Source organism: Chiloscyllium punctatum, chromosome 2 (genome assembly GCF_047496795.1).
Source record: "Chiloscyllium punctatum isolate Juve2018m chromosome 2, sChiPun1.3, whole genome shotgun sequence".
Classification (NCBI taxonomy): Eukaryota; Metazoa; Chordata; class Chondrichthyes; order Orectolobiformes; family Hemiscylliidae; genus Chiloscyllium; species Chiloscyllium punctatum.
Window position 1 is genome coordinate 97,426,156 of NC_092740.1, and position 19,892 is coordinate 97,446,047.

At 38.2% G+C, this 19,892-nt stretch overlaps 1 protein-coding gene across 4 annotated transcripts in view; it reads right to left on the bottom strand.

Moving 5' to 3' along the window:
- LOC140486934 (dual specificity protein phosphatase CDC14A-like) overlaps positions 1-19,892 on the bottom strand; it is a 97,114-nt gene that overhangs the window by 50,974 nt on the left and 26,248 nt on the right. For all 4 annotated transcript variants that reach the window (XR_011962675.1, XM_072586143.1, XM_072586152.1 and 1 more), the window contains exon 4: positions 12,210-12,302. Coding sequence is in view for 3 of the 4 variants with exons in the window: in XM_072586143.1 (XP_072442244.1) it covers positions 12,210-12,302 (93 nt within the window). In the remaining variant the exon portion in view is untranslated. The remainder of the gene's footprint in view (positions 1-12,209; positions 12,303-19,892) is intronic.

The following is a 19,892-nucleotide window of genomic DNA, read 5'->3' on the forward strand; positions in this document are numbered from 1 at the left end:
ACTTCATTACCCCTGTGAAAAGACCTTGGCTAGTCACCCTATCCGTGATTTTATAAACCTCATAGGGTCACCTCTCAGCATCCAATGATCTTTGTTTGATTTTAATGAAATATGTAGACAATTTCAACCTATAAAGGGTGAGGGCTGCAGATGGAGTAGATCAGAGTTGAACAGTGTGGTGCTGGAAAAGCACAGCCAGTCAGGCAGCATGAGGAGCAGGAGAAATAACGTTACGAGCATAAGCTCTTTATCAGGAATGAGGCTGAGGCTGAGTTTCAACCTGGTGCAGTGCTTAATCTCTAATGTTAGTTATCCCCAATGAGTGCTTAATTCTGCCAAATGGAACAGAAAACAATAAGGATAATGTTGGCACAAGGATTACATTCTCTTAAAAAAAAACAAAAATGGCTCCAATCGCCCAAAGTGAAATATAGAAATTCTCCACAAATGAAGTATAACAAAACATTTTGTATGCATTCTATAAATTCAAGGGAAGAAATACAGACTTGCATTTATATAGTGCTTTTTATGATGACTAAATGTCTCAAAGCACTTCAGAGCAAATGAATTTTTGTAGTCTGCTGTTGTGTAGGAAACATAGCATTCAACATATGCATGGCAAGCTCCCACATATAATAATGTAATTTTCAAAAAAGAAGAGTTGAGGATTATTTTGCTGATTGAGGTAAACAAGTTGGCCAGGATGCCAGAAAAACTCACCGTTTTTTCTTGAATGACTGTTTCAATTTTTCTTTAAATCAGTTATGACAGTAGCCTCAAAATGTTCAATGCCAAACCTAATATTTCCTTTACAACAAAGTCATCAAGATTTTAACTTCAATGCCTGGCAAATGCTGTAACAAGAACTGGTGAGCTCTATAATAAAACAAAGAACTATAAAATGCTGAAAAACTGAAACAGAAATGAAATTTTTGGAGAAACCTAGCAGGTCTAGCAGCACCTGTAGACAGAAAGCATAGTTAATGTTGAATCCAGTGACCCTTCATTACAGAAGAAACAGAAACAATTTCTGCTTCTAATCACCTCTACAGTTGCTATAAGCACAATTTCACACAATCATTTCAGACTTGCCGGATAACCCATTAAAACCTTGTGAATCAAGCCTTCATGGTAGGAAGGCCAACCTGTGAGAATCTGTGGTGTCTGTCCCCTTTTATCAATCACTATAAAGGACTTTCTCCGAGTGACCATGGTTGAATAAAAACTGTATACCCAGTTAAATACTGCTTCGAAGTCTCTAGATTCCATACCTGGAATTTATGTTTCGATGTGCTGTTAAATTTTTGGATGTTATTTTGCTGCATTCTAATTAAATTATTTTCTTTTTTTCCTTGGGGTATCTGATTACCTTTCAGGTGTTAGAATAATCAGGCCTTGACAGCATACCATTATTGGTACAGAATACACCTGACAAAAAAAGTTGCCAACCGTTGTTACTAATTTTCAACTTCAAAACTCACGTTCATGATAAACATTTGAAAAATATTGTAGTGTCAGTTTAGACAGAACAACGTAACTTATCAAAAGTATACAAAATGTTTCAAGAACTAAATACAGGAAGTGCTGGAAATACGCACCAGATCTGGCAACATTTCCAGAGAAGAAAACAAAAGAGTAAAAGTTGAGTTGAACTGGATTCTTGAGCATTTTCCATTTTTATATAAAAACTGAGTGTTCATAATGAATTACATTGTAATTGAATCTTCCTTTAACCATTATGTTTGGTTTTAAGTATTACCATTTAAATTTACATTCAAAGACAACTAATGTAGCTGTGATACCAAATACCCAATATAAGAGATCCATATGGATTTGAGGAATGAAGTGTGAGTCTAAGGTTGATGGCACAGAACCATAGACAATGCAGTTCACATAAAAGACAGACTGGATTTTTACTGCTTCTCTTGCCCTCAAGTTTAAAGGCATGGGGGTAGCAAGTTAAATGCCTGCCCACCTACCATGCTCCAGCACAATTTTACCAGCAAGAACAGAAATTACTGGAAAAGCTCAGTAGGTTTGGCAGCATTGATCGACAGAAACCAGAGCTAATGTTTCAAGTCCAAAGACCCTTCCTAAGAACAATGTTGCTTGTGGTTGGGGTTGCATTGGGCCATTAATTTCCAGTTAAGGCCTCAATTCCCAGACAGCAACATTCTCTCTACAGTCTCTACCGCACTCCATCCCCTGCTGTGGTCAGCCCTTAGTGATCATCAAATACTTACCAAGTTCCGGTCTGTAACTGGATGCCTTTTTAAGGCCAAAAGGCTGTACTGGTTGTGGTACTGCTAATACTTAAGATTTGCTGACACCAGATGTAGGGCTTCCTGTTATTCAGCAGCTAAAAATCTTACCTCCAGCCTATTGATGCTTAATAACTATTAAATGGATACATGGCAATTGTTCTTCCATTGGATCCTGACCTTTTAAGTTGGGGGCAAGAAGCACAACACCTCATAACTGAAACTATGCAGATCTTGCACAGTTGCAGTGCCTGTGATATCACATGGAATGACTACATTTCACCAACTTCAGCCATTAGGAAAGAGGTAAAAAGTTAAAGCAGAGGGTGCAATAAAGCTGTAGCACTTATAGGCCTAATGCATTAGGTATTAGTGCAAACTGAGATTCACTGTACCTGTCCTTGCATCCCCTCGTGCTCTTGTGCACATTTCAAATGAATCACCTTGTGCTTATACAAAAAGTTAGAGTCATTTAGTCATGCTGCACATAAACATGTCCTTTGGTCTAATTCATCTATGCTAACATCCCAACCTGACCTTGTGACATTTGCCAGCATTTGGCCTATTTCCCTCAATTCTTCTTATTCATTTACCTATCTAGGCGCCTTTTAAATGTTGTAATTGTACCTGCCTCCATTATTTGCTCTGGCAGCTTCATATACAGATCATCCTCTGTGTGAAAATAAAAGTTACCCCGAGAGCTCTTTTCAATTTGCACAAATACAACAGATAATTTCACACATAGTAAAAGTGGACTGTAACCTATTCTGCTTTCTAACAGCAACATAGTTTAAATAAAAAAAGGTTGTCCAATTTGTAGAAGCTCTTTTCCTTTATTGGAAAATGTTTCCCACACTTATCTCAGAGCTTTACCCAGGAGATATCTGAAATCAGTATGATTTTCAGTTATCTTTAACATAATAACCAAACTAGACATACATCAATCTCTGTATCCCTAATGCCCTAACACACCAAATATTGACAGCCCTTCATTTTGAACATTCAATAACTGAATACCTACAGCTCTCCCAGCAACAAAATTCAAAATATTCATAAACCTTAATGCCTGATCCTCATTCAAAGGATGGCAATTCTAAAACTTAGAATGGGATCACATGTGCTGTTGGTTCCAGCTAATACAAAAATACACACATTTACAAGAAGCCCACTTCTAGTTTTGACGTGCTTTCTTCCATGACTGGAAACAATTCTTGGATGCCTTTGTTACATCTTAGTTGCTCTACAAGTTGACAATTAACGCACCCCCCATCAGCTGAATATTATGGCTGCAAATTGGATGGGCCACCCTTAGCCTCCCAGCACATAGCTGGGAGACGTCGGTCAGCAATACAATATCAATCAGCTGCAGATATCGGAGAAGGCAAGTGAATGCCAAAAATAACTCTGCCAGTCATTTTGAAACAATCATGTCAACTATCTGTAATTTTTCAATATTTTCTGCACCTTTTTGGTGTAACGTGAAATATTTAGAAGTGCTTTTTTCAGAAAAAAAAGCATAGATATAACAAGGTGGCACAAGAGGAGAAGAAAAGATCTGCTGTTGCAATCCACAGCTATATCTAGTAATAAATTCTACCAGTGAAAGTGGCAGTGTCAATATTGGATGCCCAATGTTGATTTGCTAAGCTGAGGTGGTAGGTGCAGGAGTGAACAGACTATACCCTTGCCCTCACCCTGCCGAATGACAATAAAAGTAGCCCTCTGGTTTCTACACAGGAGAAATGCATCAACTTTGCTGACCGTTTCATTATCCATTTAGTCATGTTTTTCACTGCTCACTTCAACCTATTATGCTCAACTGTTCCACCTAATTTTCCTTGCAACCCACCAAAAATAACTTTATTCTTGTCATATCCAGTTTCACCCTAATTTTAATTCCAGTTTCAAGTGTTATCATTCATCTAGTACAATTATCAAAGTTACCCTCCTTCCCATCCAATGTGATTATTCTATTTCATTTTCAAGATGCCTATTTTCTTCACTCATTCCAGCAATGAAAACTTTAACCACAATGTTTTATTTAGAAATGGCAAAATACTGCTGGTCTGTAGAGGAGTTAATTATGCAATCCAGATTCTGCATTGGTTGGTCCTGGGCAAAAACTATTATGGAAATTGCATAAGTGCAACTTGTAGTGAAAATTACTATGGTTGATAATTCTTACCATCACCCCTAATTTCCCCACAAAAAAAATATTACATTTTGTATTTCTTTCCTTCATTTCAAAACCTACTCTTCAGCAGAGAATAGGTTTGGTTGGGATCCCCCTGATCTCACTTAAAGGCAAAATTTAAATCAGAGTTTTAATATGCTGTGAGAAGTTCTAATATAAAACTCCACTAGAGACAGCACAGTAACATTACAAATTCATCCTCATCATTGCGTGGAAATAGGTATGTTTATGTAATTCTAATGAGAGCTCTCAGTTAATTATATATAAAGTAAATAATCAACTGCAGTACTCCAAACAAATTACAAAAATTGTGTGCGAGTGACAGCGAGTGTGAATTTTATTTTGCATATTCAAAATGTAATGCCAGGTTAACAGGATGGTATTACACCACACAAACTAGAAGTGTTCCAAAATCTTTTCCTGGCATATGCCATGTTAGACTACACTGACATGAATACAGCAGGAGAAAAACAGAAAAGGCCTCTATCTCTGCACGGATAAGTAAATGAATTTATACAAAAATCATATGATTCTGCCCTTGATTCATATATGGTGACTCTACTAACACATGAGGACAAGATAAATCTACGATGCAATGTTACTCAATAGTAAAATAACTGGAGAGTCTTGATCAGGTTAAACAAGGAAGAAATGGTCATTTGATTCAAAAAAAAAGGAAATGCTGACATTGCATTCAACACAGGTGAACAAAACATTTGAGTATACAGGATAATTCAGTAAAGAAAAGCCTTAGCATTGAAAAAAGGCAATATTTTAACACCCACTGTGCTCAAACGACAGGCGTCCAGATGTCAGAGATCCTAAGTGTTGTTGGCACTAACACTTGATTTATGAATCCTAAGCATGTTGTGCAAAGATAAACTAAGCAAACATATGCACAAATGAAATTTCAGATCATAGAATAGCTACAAAGTAGTGAACAATTTAATCCATTTTGCCCACATAAGAACAGTTCACCAAGCTTTCTCCCTGTAGCCTTGCAGATCTTCTCTCCAGGTGTTTATCTAACTCAATTTTTTAAAAAAAATTAGAAACTCCTCCCTGTACACTCAAGTCCTGGTCATCAAGATCAAGAAAAGGAGGACTTATCCTAACACCAGCCTCTGGGGAACCTTCTTCCTGTCCTAAAAAAAAAATTCTTGTCATGGGCCAACTTGAAATCCATGTGGTTACTATCCCTTTTATTCAATTGGCTTCAACAATGTTGGCAAGCCTCTTAGGTGGCATTCTTTCAAAGCCTCTATGGCATCAACCCAACCATGTGGAGAATTGCCTACTGATGTCCTGTAGACAAAGATCAAGACAAATCCAGCATAGTCAATTACCCTATCAGTCTACTCACAATCAGCAAAGTGGTGAAAGGTGTCATCAACAGTGCTATAAAAAGAACACTTGCTTAACAATAACCTGTTTGCTGACACCCAATTTGGATTTTGCCAAGGCCACTAAGCTCCTGGCCTTGTTTCAGCTTTGGTCTAATCGTGAACAAAACAGCTGAATTCCAGAGATGAAGCAAGAGTGACTGTCCTTGATATTATGGTCACATTTGACAAAGTGCACATCAAGAAGCTGTAGCAAAATAGGCGTCAATGGGAATCAAGGGGAATACCTCTCCACTAGATGGAGTCATACATGGCTCAAAAGAAAGGTTAGTCATTTCAGCTTTGGGACTTCTCTGCACAAGTCCCTCAGGGGAGAGAGTGTGTCCTAGACCCAAGCATCTTCAGTTGCTTCAATGACCTTCCTTCTGTTATAAAATCAGAACTGGGATACTTGCTGATACCCGCACAATGTTCTGCAAGTTCATGATTCTTCAGATAATGAAGCAGATGCAACAAGGCCTGGACAATATTCAGGCTTTGACTCACAAATGGCAAGTAACATTTTTGTTACACAAATGCTCGGCAATGACCATCTCTAACAAGAAAGAATCTAACCATCTCCCCTTGGCTTTCAATGGTATCACCGCTGAAAATTCCACTAACATGTTGGGAGTTACCATTGACCAAAACTGAACTGAACAAATCCTAAGTACAATGGCTACAACAGCAGGTCAGAGGCTCGGGATCTTGCAGTGAGCAACTCACCTCCTGACTCCCCAAAGTCAGGAGGGTGGTGATGGAATACCACCACTTACCTAAATGAGTAAAGTTCCAGCAACACTGAAGGTGCCTGACACCATCCAGTACAAAGCAACCCGCTTGATTGGCACTGCACCCAAAAACAGTCACTCACTCTAACAATGACAAACAGTAGCACTAGTATGTACCATCTACAAGATGCACTGCAAAAATTCACCAAGGCTGCTTAGGCAGCACCTTCCAAACCCATGACCACTGCCACCTAGAAGGAGGACAAGGACAGTAGATAGAGGAGAACACAACCACCTGCAAGTGAGCCTCCAATCCACACACCATCCTGACTTGAAAATATAGCCCCATTCCTTCAGTGTCAATGGGTCAAAATCCTGGAACGCCTCCTTTAATAATTTTGTGGGTGCACTTACAGCACAGGGGATTGCAGTTAAAAAGACAGCTTACCACCACCATATGGGCAACTCGAGATGAGCTACAAATGCTTGCCCAAACACTGACAACCAAATCTTATGAGTGATTAAAAAGCTCTACATCAACTGCATTACCTTCAGCATTTTCTGTTAAATTATCAAGAAGCTCCACCTTGTTAAATACAATTTTCCCTTTACAAATCAATGCTGGTTAATTTTGTCCCAGATTATCACTTCTAAAAGTGTTCCCAACTGAGGTTAAACTGGCTGATCTGTAGCTGTCAGGCTTATCCTTAGACCATGTTTTATTATGCAAAAACATAACATTTTCAATTGTCAGCTGGTACTACACTGTATGAGGATGGAAAGACCATGGTCATACCAACATGTAAATTTTTCCCAATTACCTACTTTTTCCACTATGATTTGCATATTTCTATCTTAGTTAAAATTAACATAAATTATTGTTTAATACCTCAACTATGCACAAATTCTTTTTTGTCCTTAATAGGACACATTCCTTCTTTTTATCATCCTTACTATTTATCTATCTATTGAAGACTTTCAGTTTCCCCTCTTACATTGGCTAACCATCTCTTATACTCTGCCTCAATTTTTACATTTATCCTCTAAAAGGACTATATTTTCAGCATGGTTCCCCTATCGTGAATTTTAACATCTATTTTCTGCACTCCTTTTCTCTTTCATGTTACTCTTTGTATCATTAAGGTGCACTCGTTTGTTTGCTCCATCTTTCCTCTTTGTAGGAATGTATTGACTGTATCTCCACTTAAAAGACAGCCATTATTCAGTTATTCCTGTCAATCTTTGATTCCAATGTACTGAGCTAAACCTCGTTGAAGTTATCCTCTCTCAAAATTTTTACTCACCTTTTACCACAGCATGAACCTCCTCTTACAATGATCATTGTCCCCAAAATATTGCATGCTAACACTTAGTCCACTTGACCTAACTGATTTCCCAGAACCAGTGCCAGGAATGTCTCTTATGATGTCAAGAAATGTACAGATCCAGCAAATTTTCATGAACATAATTCATAAACTTCATGCCATCTTACAAAATAAATTTCAGAATTATACTCTACAGATGCACTAGAAAAGTTCCACATTAGAAATGCTCTATATAGTTTCCTTCTAATTTCCCTCCAAATATATTCATTCATATCTTTCCAACTAGCGCTGGTGTATATAATACATCCATTAAATATGATACTGCTACTGAGCTTTAACCAAACAAATTGTGCCTTTAGCCGTGGCTAACTCTCAGGTATCCTCTCTCTCCAGCAATTTGTATTTGCATTAATCAGTATTACAAAATCCCCTTTCTTTCTTATCTTAGATAGAAAGTGTACAGCAAAGATAATAATACCCAGTCCAGATCTTCTTTAAACCAAGTTTCTTTTGTCACCATACCATTACTATACATGAAGGTTACCAGCTTACTGATCTTATTTTGCAAAGCTTTCAGATATATGTAGAGCAAACCTAATTTAGATTCCAATTGCTCTGGGTCAGAGCTAATAACTTGATGTTACCTAATCTAGATCTGTCTATCCCAATTCTGTGCACCTGGTGTGTACTGGTTCTTTCCCTTCCACTATCTTCTAGTTCTAATACTCCTGCAAAATGAATTTAATCCCTCCCCAAAAACTCTAGCAAAAAGGGAAAGAAAAAACTAATGTTTCTGTTCAGGTGTCGGCACTAAAGCAGATGTTCTAAGCATTTAAAACCCTCTTTGCTTCACAACTTCAAAGCATAGATCTGCTCTATTCTCAGTGTCTATGCTCACTAGCATATAATACCCTAGTAATCGGGAGATTAACAACTGTGGAGGTCCAGCTTGCTACTCTTTTTCCTAAATCCCTAAAGTTTGCCTGCAGGACTGCTTATGCTATCAACATGGACCATGACCACTGCTGGTTCTCCCTCTACCTTCAGTGAGGTCTGGACCCACTAAATAATATCCTTTACCTTTGTAACAGGGAGGCAATGGTCTGTTTCCTAAAACAAATTCCCTCTCACTATTGCTGGATAAACACAGTAGGCTTATGAGCATCACGAGAGCGAGAGCAATAGTGAACAATAGAACGGATTCTGTTGATTCTGGAGTTGAAAAGTTAAATTTTGTTTTCCTCTCCAGAGATGCTGCAAATGGGATCTGTACAATTATTCATTTTGAATGAATGAAATCTAAAAATGGAAACCATAATATATTAATCATGTAATAAGTAATTTTCTGCAAATTACTGTGATTACCATTTAAATCTTTTGAGCAGCATAATCAAAATAAGGAATGAATGATTCTGCTCCACAGCTACCTGATGAAGGAGCAGCACTCCAAAAGCTAATACTTCCAAATAAACCTGTTGGACTATAACCTTTTGTTGATTTTTATCTTGGAAGATATGCAGTGTTCAGTAAAGGTCATATGCCAACGCCAAGATTGCCACTTGGTAAAGCTGAGGAAGCTATAACATTCAGCAAGCAATCAGGGCTAAAATCTCAAGCTTGGACATTTGTGTCTCTGCATTTACTTACCTTGTTTGTGCAAGTAAAAAGGTTTTAAACATGTGCCATTTAAAGTTACAATTCTATATTACAGGGAAAAAAAAAGTGCCATAATGAACATCTTCAATACCTGCAACCATAAGCAAATTCATAAAAAGCAGCCTATGTACAAACTGCTGCATGACAACCAATTTAGCTCAGGATCCTAAAACAAAGCAAAGCAAAGCAATCTTAAAGTCTTGAATTGTAAATAAAAAGCATTACCTTGCTGGAAAAAAAATTGCTTGAGTGCTTACTGAACGTCAGGAATAGTTTTATGCAATGCTTAAAATAATGAGTGAAACAGATAAACATCCAGCCCTTTTCAGGTTCGTAGAGGAGAGACGTAACCTCCCCGTTAGTTTTCCTTCCTCATTAATTAGTTGCTCTGATATGAAAAAATGATACATTTCCTGAGGTAACTGTAAAGATGAGGGAGATGCTGGCTAGAGTTGATTGGAAGGGAAACCTAGTCAAGATGATGGTGGAGCAGCAACTGCAGCAGTTTCAGAGGGTAATTCGGGAGACTCAGCAGAAATTCATCACAAGGAAGCAGAAGTGTACAAAAGGAGGACGATGGAACCATTGCTGACAAGGGACCTCAGAGAAAGCATGAAAGCAAAAGAAAAAATATACATTATGACAAAGATTAGCGGGAAGCCAGAGGACTGGGGAGAAGGGGAAGCAGAATAAAGTTTAAAAAGAGCAATAAGGGGAGAAAGATGAACAGGAGACAAAGTTAACTAGTAATATTAAAAGAAAATTTCAGGTGTTTTTATTTTAGATACGTAAAAAAGGTAAGACAGAGGGGTAAGTGTGGACATTGGACCACTGGAGAAGTAGTAAATGGAAAAAAAAAATGGAGGAACGGAATACAGTTTTTGCATGTTTTCAGTGATAGACGCCTGCAGTATGCCAAAGTTTTTTTTGGGGGGGGGGGTGGGGAGCCGTGACGGAGAGCGTGCAGAGGTGAATGAAGTAGCCTTCACTAAGAAGAAGGTGCTGGGAAATGTGAAAGGTCTGGAGGTAGATAAATAGACCAGATAGACTACATACCAGAATTCTGAAGGAGATAGCTAGAGAGATTGTACATACATTGGTGGTGATCTTTTAGGACTCACTGGAGTTGGGAGGGTCCTAGGTGACTGGAAAATGACTAATGTAGCACCCCTATTTAAAAGGAGGGAGGCAGAAGACTGGAAATTGTAGGCTGGCCATTGGTAAGATTTGAGAGTTATTATTAAGGATGAGATTCTGGAGTACTTGGAAGTGTATGGTAAAATAGGGCTGAATCAGCATGGCTTCATCAAGGGGAGCTCATACCTGTCAAATCAGGTAGAATTCTTTGAGGAGGTAGTAAGCAAGTTCGACAAAGGAGAGCCAGTGGACGTGATCCCATTAGATTTCCAGAAGGCATTTGACAAGGTCCACGCAGGAAGCAGCTAAATAAGATAAGAGCTTATGGTGTTAGGGGCAAGGTGCTGGCATAGATAAAGATTGGCTGACTGACAGAAAGCTGAGACTAGGGTTAAAAAGAGGTCTTTTTCAGGATAATAGCTGATGACTAGTGGAGTTCCATAGAGGTCAATTTTGGGACTACAACTTATACACTAATGATCTGGATGAAGGAACTGAGTTTACAAATGACAAAGATGGGTGGATGGACAAGTGGCGTTGAGGAAGCAGCAAGGCTACAGAAGGACTTGGACAGGCTGGGAGAGTGGGCAAAGTGGAAAATGGAATACAATGTGGGTTAGTGAGAGATTATACACTTTGGTCAGGAGAGCAGAGGCATTGATAATCTAAGTGGGGAAAGGCTTTCGGAAATCTGAAGCACAAAATTACTTGGGAGTCTTACTTAAGGATTGTCTTAGGGTTAATATGGCAGCGAGGAAGGCAAATGCAACATTAGCATTCATTTCAACAGGGGGAGAATACAACAGCAGAAATGTACTGTCAAGACTATCAAAGGCTATGGGATAGGCCTCAATTGGAACACTGAGCAATTTTAGGCTCTGTATCTAAGAAAAGAGGGGTTCCAGAGGAAGTTTATAGGAATGATCCCTGGGATGAAGGGCTTGCCCCGTGAGTATTCTTGGTCTGTACTCAATGGCATTTAGAAGGATGAAGGGATATCCAATTGTATTCTGTTGGTTTCAGAGAGGATTGGATAGGGTGGACGTAGAGAAGATGTTTTCACTAGGAGACACTATGGCCTGAGGGCTCAGATTCCGAGTGAAGAGAAAGCCCTTTAGAACAGAGATAAGAAGGAATTTCTTCAGCGGTTAATCTGTAAGGCTCATTGCGGAGGGCTGTGGAGGCCACGTCATTGAGTGCAGTTAAGACAGAGATAGATAGGTTCTGAATTAGAAGACAGATCAAAAAAAAAGGTTATTGGGAGAAAGTAGGAGGATGGGGTTAAGAAACGTTAGCCATGATCGAATGGCAAAGCAGACTTGATGGGCTGAATGAGTCAATTCTGCTCCCAAACCTTATGGTTTCATGGCCTATGTGCTCTGCTTAAAACACACCTTACCTCACTATTAACTGAACCGACATAACTCTTGCATTTCAGCTCAAACGAAAGAAAGAGTGTATGAACATCCCATAGCACTTCTATGAAATGACTACATATTTAAAATGGATCACAACACACTTACCGAAAAGGACCCAATTAGGACTGCTGCATTTGCTTGTTTCTTCTGATCACACCCTGTGTAGTGAACTATTTTCTTCCTCCCCATAGTAAACGACTACAACAAAAACAAACATTATCACAATGCAACTAAAGCTGGACGTAGTAAGCTAAGTGACAAACGTTATTTATAATTTGACAGTTTTGCCAATGCACTTTTTAATTTTGCTGGAAACAGCACGTCAGCTTTAAAACCATTTTGTCTAACTAGTCAATTTTTCATGGTGTTCTGCAAAGTAAATCACAGTAGCTTATCAGTGAAATGGGATTAGGGGATAATTGGATCAGAGACAAGTGGCAAATGCAACTGGCAAATTGCAATGCTCCATCAATACCTCGCAATCAGAGCTAGTCTTTCAGATGAGAGGTTAAATGGAGGCTTGCTCTAAATCTAGTGGCAAAATAATACAAAAGATCCTGGCATTATATCTCAGACATTACCAGAAAAAAAGCATTATTATTTCACTATAATAAATGCTCTTTGATTGCAATGCTCACATTGTTGCATTACAGAACATTTGTCAGCCAGTGATGACAGTTCAAAGATATTTCATCAGCCATTCATTTGCTTCACGATGGTACGTGGCAGTTGTGAAACAATGCTTTAGAAATTCAAGTCTGCCCTCTTCCTTTGTTTTCAAACCACGCAATGGGTTCCCACATTAAAAGTTTTATAAAAATTCAAAATGCTGCAAACACTCAACAGGTCTGGCAGCAACTGCAGAAAGAGAAACAGTTAACATTGCAGACCACAAACTTACAACCAAAACATCAAAAGGTCATTAAACTTATTTTGTGCCATTTTATTCCGGTCCTTAGGAATAGGCTCCTGACACTGAATGCCACAGAAGTGTACATTCATTTGTTATAAAAGGTTTCCTAGCTCCCTGTAGATAGAGGACATCTCTCCACCTCTTCAAAGGCCTTCCGTGCAGCTCTGGAAAATCTTGAAGCTCATCTCTGCCCTACTGAGCCATCCTACAAACGAAGTCTTGGTCACACTCTTGTAACCAGTTCTATTACCTCAACCAGCCACAACGTATCTCTCTTCTTTAAGAGACACAGTCTGACTTTGTGATGTGATGCTAGCCTCCCCAATTTTGCAAAAGCCCCTTAAATTGTGAACAATTCAACAGACAATTTCAATGAAATCATTAGACACAGGTTAATAAACTCAATCTGACTTCCATGTTTGTTTTTAAGTCATTAAATGTTATAGACTTCATCGTTTATCAATCATTTTTGGGCTGAACTGCATGCTAAAAAGGTGAATATCAGTGCTGGGAATGGACAGACTTGGTATAGAAGAAAAACTTTACCCCGGAAAAAAAATCCAAAAGCCAAGATACACCAGTTGGTAATACCGAAATAAGCCCATATCTAATTATTCTATTTTGTGGTGACTGATACTTACATCAGACATCCTCTTGTCAAAATTAGGATGCCAATTCATCCTAACTTGTATAAATTTTGTACTGTAGTCACTTGTGTTTGTCCTCCCAATTGACAGATAGGATCTTTGGCAGGTAATAGTATGACCCATGTTTTGAGGTGACTCCTACAGAGTCCATATTGGAGTCCTACCTTTTAAGGTAGGAATAAATGTTCACATGGTAGACCATGAGTTGATTTTAATTTTGATGTCAGAATCTAGCAATTTTAGGTTCAAATGACCAAAGGCTGTATCAGTAGATTTTGGTTGATATTTTATGCTTCAACAGTATCATTCAGCATCATACTATAAATGTGTTTCAACCATTTATGTTTCAACAGTATCATTCAGTTTCATACCATAAATGTGTAAGTATACTTCAGACTTTTTAAATGTGCGGTCTGATATACAGCATCAGGTTTAAAGTTCTTGTTCTACAAAACCATTGCAATATTACATATCCAAATATATCTATTCAGTTACACATAGTGGCAAATGTACTTGTTTGAGTACCACCTGCCTAATTCTAGCTCTTATGGAAGCAACAAGCTTCTTTCCAACACAGTCATTTTACAAGAAAGCATTCTACAAATTTTGAGCACCAGTACACAAGTCAAAAATAGACATTAAAGTCCATTGGAATTCTCTGCAGTTTATTCTCCACATTATTTAATATGCTATCAAATACTGAACTGTATTAATGTTCCATAATTGGAAACTGAAGTCAGTTAGTCCCAGAAGCTGAAAATGGATTCTGACCCTCTCTATATGCACGTTTGTTATTTAAAAACATGCTCTGCTCCAAATTAAGTCAGTATGTACTATTGATCTAACCCTACATATTATAAGTACCACTAACCCTAAACAAGCACCATGTTTCGGACTTAGAACTTTTATGCATTAATGTTCCAAATTTGCATGTAAAAGGGAGTTGGCTTCTACCCACAGTTCCTGCACATTGTATACAAATGTTTGGTGTAGTAACTCAATTTGCTAACAGGAACCACATCAGCCTACTCAGTTGTTGCCTTATTGCTCTCTGAACACAAGATTTCAGAAAGCATCTGATTATTTTATTACATTATCTAATAGGTCACAACGGTAAGACATCAAAGTCAGGTGAATTTCATCCTAATGGCTTAGTGATAAATGCTTAACTTGTCAGGGTAGATAAAGGTGATTTCACACTCAATCTTTGATATAAAAAAAAAGTGCACTTCAGATAGCTCATCAAGATGACAATTCTGAATCTCAGCTAATTAATCGGAGGATTGCAACTTTTCAAAAACAGAATGGCCCGGGAGGCATTGCAAAAGGTTGAAGTGGGGTCAAGGTATTTGATTACAATCTAGTTAACCAAATGGTCGTAATAAAACCAGGGAAAGATACAGTCAAAGTAAAGGATTGAACTTAGACTTGATATCTGCTGGATCATACTATTCTCTCCTACACCACTCCAAACTTGTAGCCTCTTGGAAAGAAAAGCACACACACATATACTCCTATGCAAGGTCCTCAAAGGCAATTTTCATTCAGTGGTTGGAGTACCCCAAGTCTGACTAAATTCATTTATCAGGAGAGTAAAGAAAGAGAAATTGAAGAGGCTGGGGAAGGGGGAAGGAGGGGAAAAAAAAACAAACAAAACACTTGTGGCAGCACCAGTGTCCCTCTCATGATCACTTTCAGTTCAAAATGCAATCTGTCCTTTGGGAAATTACTCAACGCCTTCAAGGAGGAAAGACATAGAAATCAAAGTAAAGGCAAAAGTGAGGTTAAAATGGTAAAAGTGGGGTGGCATGGTGGCCCAGTGCCAAGGACCCAGGTTCGATTCTAGCCTCAGGCGACTGTGTGGAGTTTGCACATTCTCCCAGTGCTTGCGTGGGTTTCCTCCGGGTGCTCTGGTTTCTTCCTACAGTCCAAAGATGAGCAAATTAGGTGAATTGGCCATGCTAAGTTGCCCACAGTATTAGGCGCATTAGTCAGGGGTAAACGCAGGGAAGCGAGTCTGGGTGGGATACACTTTGGAGGGTCGGTATGAATTTGTTGGGCCAAAGGCCTGTTTCCACACTGTAGGTAATCTGATCTTTAAAAAGCAGCTTTTGTGACAGGAGCTTAATATAATGCCATGTGAAGTAGCTTTAGAATAAGGAATCAATGTATACTAGGCATCATAATTTCAAATTTAATAATATTCACCAAGTCTTAAGACACAGCCAAACCACACCTGTGGATGGCTTCTTTTAATGAATTTCTTGATACACATTTTTAATTGCAAAGGGTCTGTTATCAGTGCAAAAATGGCCACCATGATCCATCTGCACCTGCTCAGCTGAGCAGGAAATCAGATCCATGCTCAATTGAAGAGCAAATTTCAGGAGTGAGATGCATGATGTCACATGATTCATGTTTGTCCTCAAGCTATATCTTACACCTTACTGCAAATAGATCATCATCATCTTTCAGACGAAAGATCTTGAAGTTATGATTTCAGAATGTGCCTTTCAACATCTCACTACTAACACTGAGATAATGCCCAGTTAGCTCTCACCTTGCAACAAAAGCTGTATGTTACTTGAATGAGTGCTAATAAACTGCAACACTTCACTTATCGGTGTTGTTCTTAAATACACCCTTTAAAAAATGGCCCTTTCTAAACTGCCTACGTTAGCAAAGGTAAATGTTGACTGATTCATTTATCGCACAGTCATCCCAAGATAAGCATGGCACTTGATAATCATCCTAGGTTTACCCACAACAGGATATTTTGCAAAATGGGTTGATGAAAATATCATTTGTGCTCAGTATATTAAGTAATCCTGTACTCATTAAGTAACTCGACAACTACGTGAGCATCTAGTGCGAACATAAAAACACAATTGTAACACAGTCAGAAGAAATAATTAATTTAAATAGATCAGTTCTACCTCAATAATCGGCTTTCAGTAATACTGAATTAAGTTTTCACATGCTATCAAATTCAATTCCACTCTAGGCTTTCTGGAAAATACCATGTTATTGTTTGTAATATTTTTGTTTAAATTCTCTACCCAAAAAAATTAGTTCCAGAATGAAAATAGAAATAATTATGCACATCCTCCCGTACCATGTACTGTAATGTTACCATAAATCAAGTATCAACAAATTAGGCTAACAGTGATTGCTACAAACAAACTTGAATCTACAGCTCAAGATTAAAGGAAGAGAAGACCTTAAATTTTCAGCTGAATGTTACAGTATGGTTTTGTAATAGCTACAGGAGATTGTGTCATCAGTCAATGCAGCTGTCAACAAAACATATTTAGGCTTAACCTCAAAAGTTGACCACCATTTTTAAGCTAAAAAAATTGCATATTTGGGGCTCTACCACAGTTGGAGTCATGGTCAATTTTTCAGCTCAGAAATATATTTAGAATTGTACCAATTATAATGTACTGAAAACTGCAATGTGCATTTGCCCACTTAAAGCTCCAGCAAAGGAATGTAGGAGGAAAATAAAAAGAACTCACATTTTAATTGCATGCAAAGTTCTGATTAAAAAGCATTCACACTGAATCTTACTGGAAAAAAAACTTTCCAAAAGACAGTGTGAAAATATGAAAGTTATGACATTTTTGGAAGGTCTTTGTCTACGTTCTGTAGACTGCATTTTAGGTTTGAAATTTAGAAAAATACACCAAGGCATTAGACTATTGATAGATACATTGAAGCATTCTAGCACAAGATTAGCAACAGCAAGATCAGCCAGTTGTAAATGCACATTGGATAATTTTACAGGGTCAATATTAACTTCTAATCATCATAGAGGCTTTATTTTAGCCGCAATGGGATCTCAGATGTTTGATCTCACACTCTCCTAGCATTGCTGATTATGACCTATGCTTTTGATGTCTCTACAGAACTATCATTTGTATCTTCACAATGTGAATGTGTAGGACTGCTATTACAAGCACAAAAGAAAAAGCCTATGGAGTGAAGAATTGGAAATTTGAGACAATTATGTCCTAATAAAATGACTACAACTCAAAAATTAAATCATTGTTTTGTTAAGCATGCCCAATCTTCTGATACATGAAGTGAGAAGCAAATCAGAAAACTGAAAATTGGCTATTGCACATAATAGAGGCAGCTTAGAGAATCTACAAGTAAAAACATTCAAAAAGTCTTCACTAAGCTTGAAATGAGATCATCACTGTGTTGCCATTCCACATTCTGAATATATTTTGTCAGGTCCAGCACATGAAAGTTAGCAGTGAATTAGAATCAGAGTCATAGAATTATACAATACAGAAACAGACCCTTCGGTCCAACTCATCCATGCTGACCAGATATCCTAAGTTAATCTAGTCCCATTTGCTAGTACTTAGCCCATATCCCCGCAAACCCTTCCTATTCATATACCCATCCAGATGCCTTTTAAAATGTTGTAACTGTACCAGCCTTCACACTTCCTTGACAGCTCATTCCATACATGAAAGACATGCCCCTTAGGTCCCTTTTACTTCTTTCCCCACTCAACTTAAACCTATGTCCTGTAGCTTTGAACTCTTCAACACTGGGGGGGGAAAGAGACCTTTGCTCTTATCTTATCTATGCCCCTCATCGTTTTATAAAGCTCAAGTCTTCAGACTCTAATGCTCCAGGGAAAAAAGCCCCAGCCTATTTAGCAGCTCCTTAAAGCTCAAACCCTCCAATCCCAGCAACGGCCTTGTAAATCTTTTCTGAACCCTTTCAAGCTTCTTAGCATCCTTCTTACAGCAGGGAGACCAGGATTGAACATTATTTTAAAACAGTCCTGTACTGTCGCAACTTGACATCCCAACTCCTATACTCAATGCACTGACCAATGAAGGCAAGTGTACTAAAACACCTTCTTCACCCTGTCTACTTGCGACTCCACTTTCAAAGAACTATGCGTCTGCACCCGTAGATCACGTTTTTCAGCAACATTCCCCAGGACCCTACCATTAATTGCACAAACCCTGCCCTGGTTTGCCTTACCAAAATGTAGTACCTCACATTTTTCTACATTAAGCTGGATCTGCCAGTCCTTGGCCCATCGGCCCATCTCAGCAAGGTCCCATTGTACTTGGAAGTAACCTTCTTCACTGTGTACTACACCTTCAATTTTGGTGTCAACTTGTCAAAACCAAACAAAAAAAACTTAAAAATGCAAAAAAGAATAGTTTCCAGGAATTCACTGTTTGATAGGACATAAAAAATCTGTTCACCATGGAAACAACTTCAATGCCAAACTTTTATAACCTTCTTAATATGCCTGAACATTCAGCAGTGCCACAGAGACAAGGTGTATATGGATGAAAACCTATTTATTGTCACTGACAAGAGCAGATTCAGTGTCATGGAAACAAGTATATCAACCTCAACAAAACCTTGACCAATCTTCACCTTGTTCGGAGTCCTTCAGCAAACATAAATGGTCAATGCTCAGTGATGAGTTCAATATTCATCAGCTACTTAGCTTCTCAATACAAAAAAGTAGAGATTTATGCTACTTGATAAAAAGGCAATTAGACAGCAACTCTACACAAGTGGAATACCTCCAATTACAATCATGTTTACACATTCTCTGTAAACACATTTTCATGAGCAACCTTGAAAAAATGTTAGTAATCACCACGCACACAAAAGACAACATAGAAAGAAAGGATCAAGTGAAAGTGAATTGGAGCAAAATGAAATACTTAGAGCTACCATAAAGCCAGGAGATAAATTGAAATTGTGAAATTTAATGCTGAAAAGCAAACAACCCAAAATGATATCCAGGCATTTGGGATCAGCAGAAGAGAATCACTGCCATGTACAGTTTGCAAAGACAAAACATGTCACACTTCAAAAAGTAGTACTGAAAACATCATATACAAGCACTGAGTTGGATTCTGACATCAACATCAAGATGAACATTAGTTAACTAAGACCACACCCGATGTTAGACAATACCCTACAATACTGAGAGAGAAAAGATCCACCATTCTGAAGTGACTAAACTACAAAATGGATTATCTGCTGTTAAAAGCCAAAGGCTATCATGTTTAATAAGTCTGATTACATGGATAGGTCAATACAAAATTTGAAATACATAATAGCGTTATGGTGAAGTTGAACATTCAGTTGTGCATAAGCTCATTTACATTCCTGCAAGCTAATCATTGAAACACACTTTCATTCATTTACTGAGAAAGTGAGGGATGTAGTGTT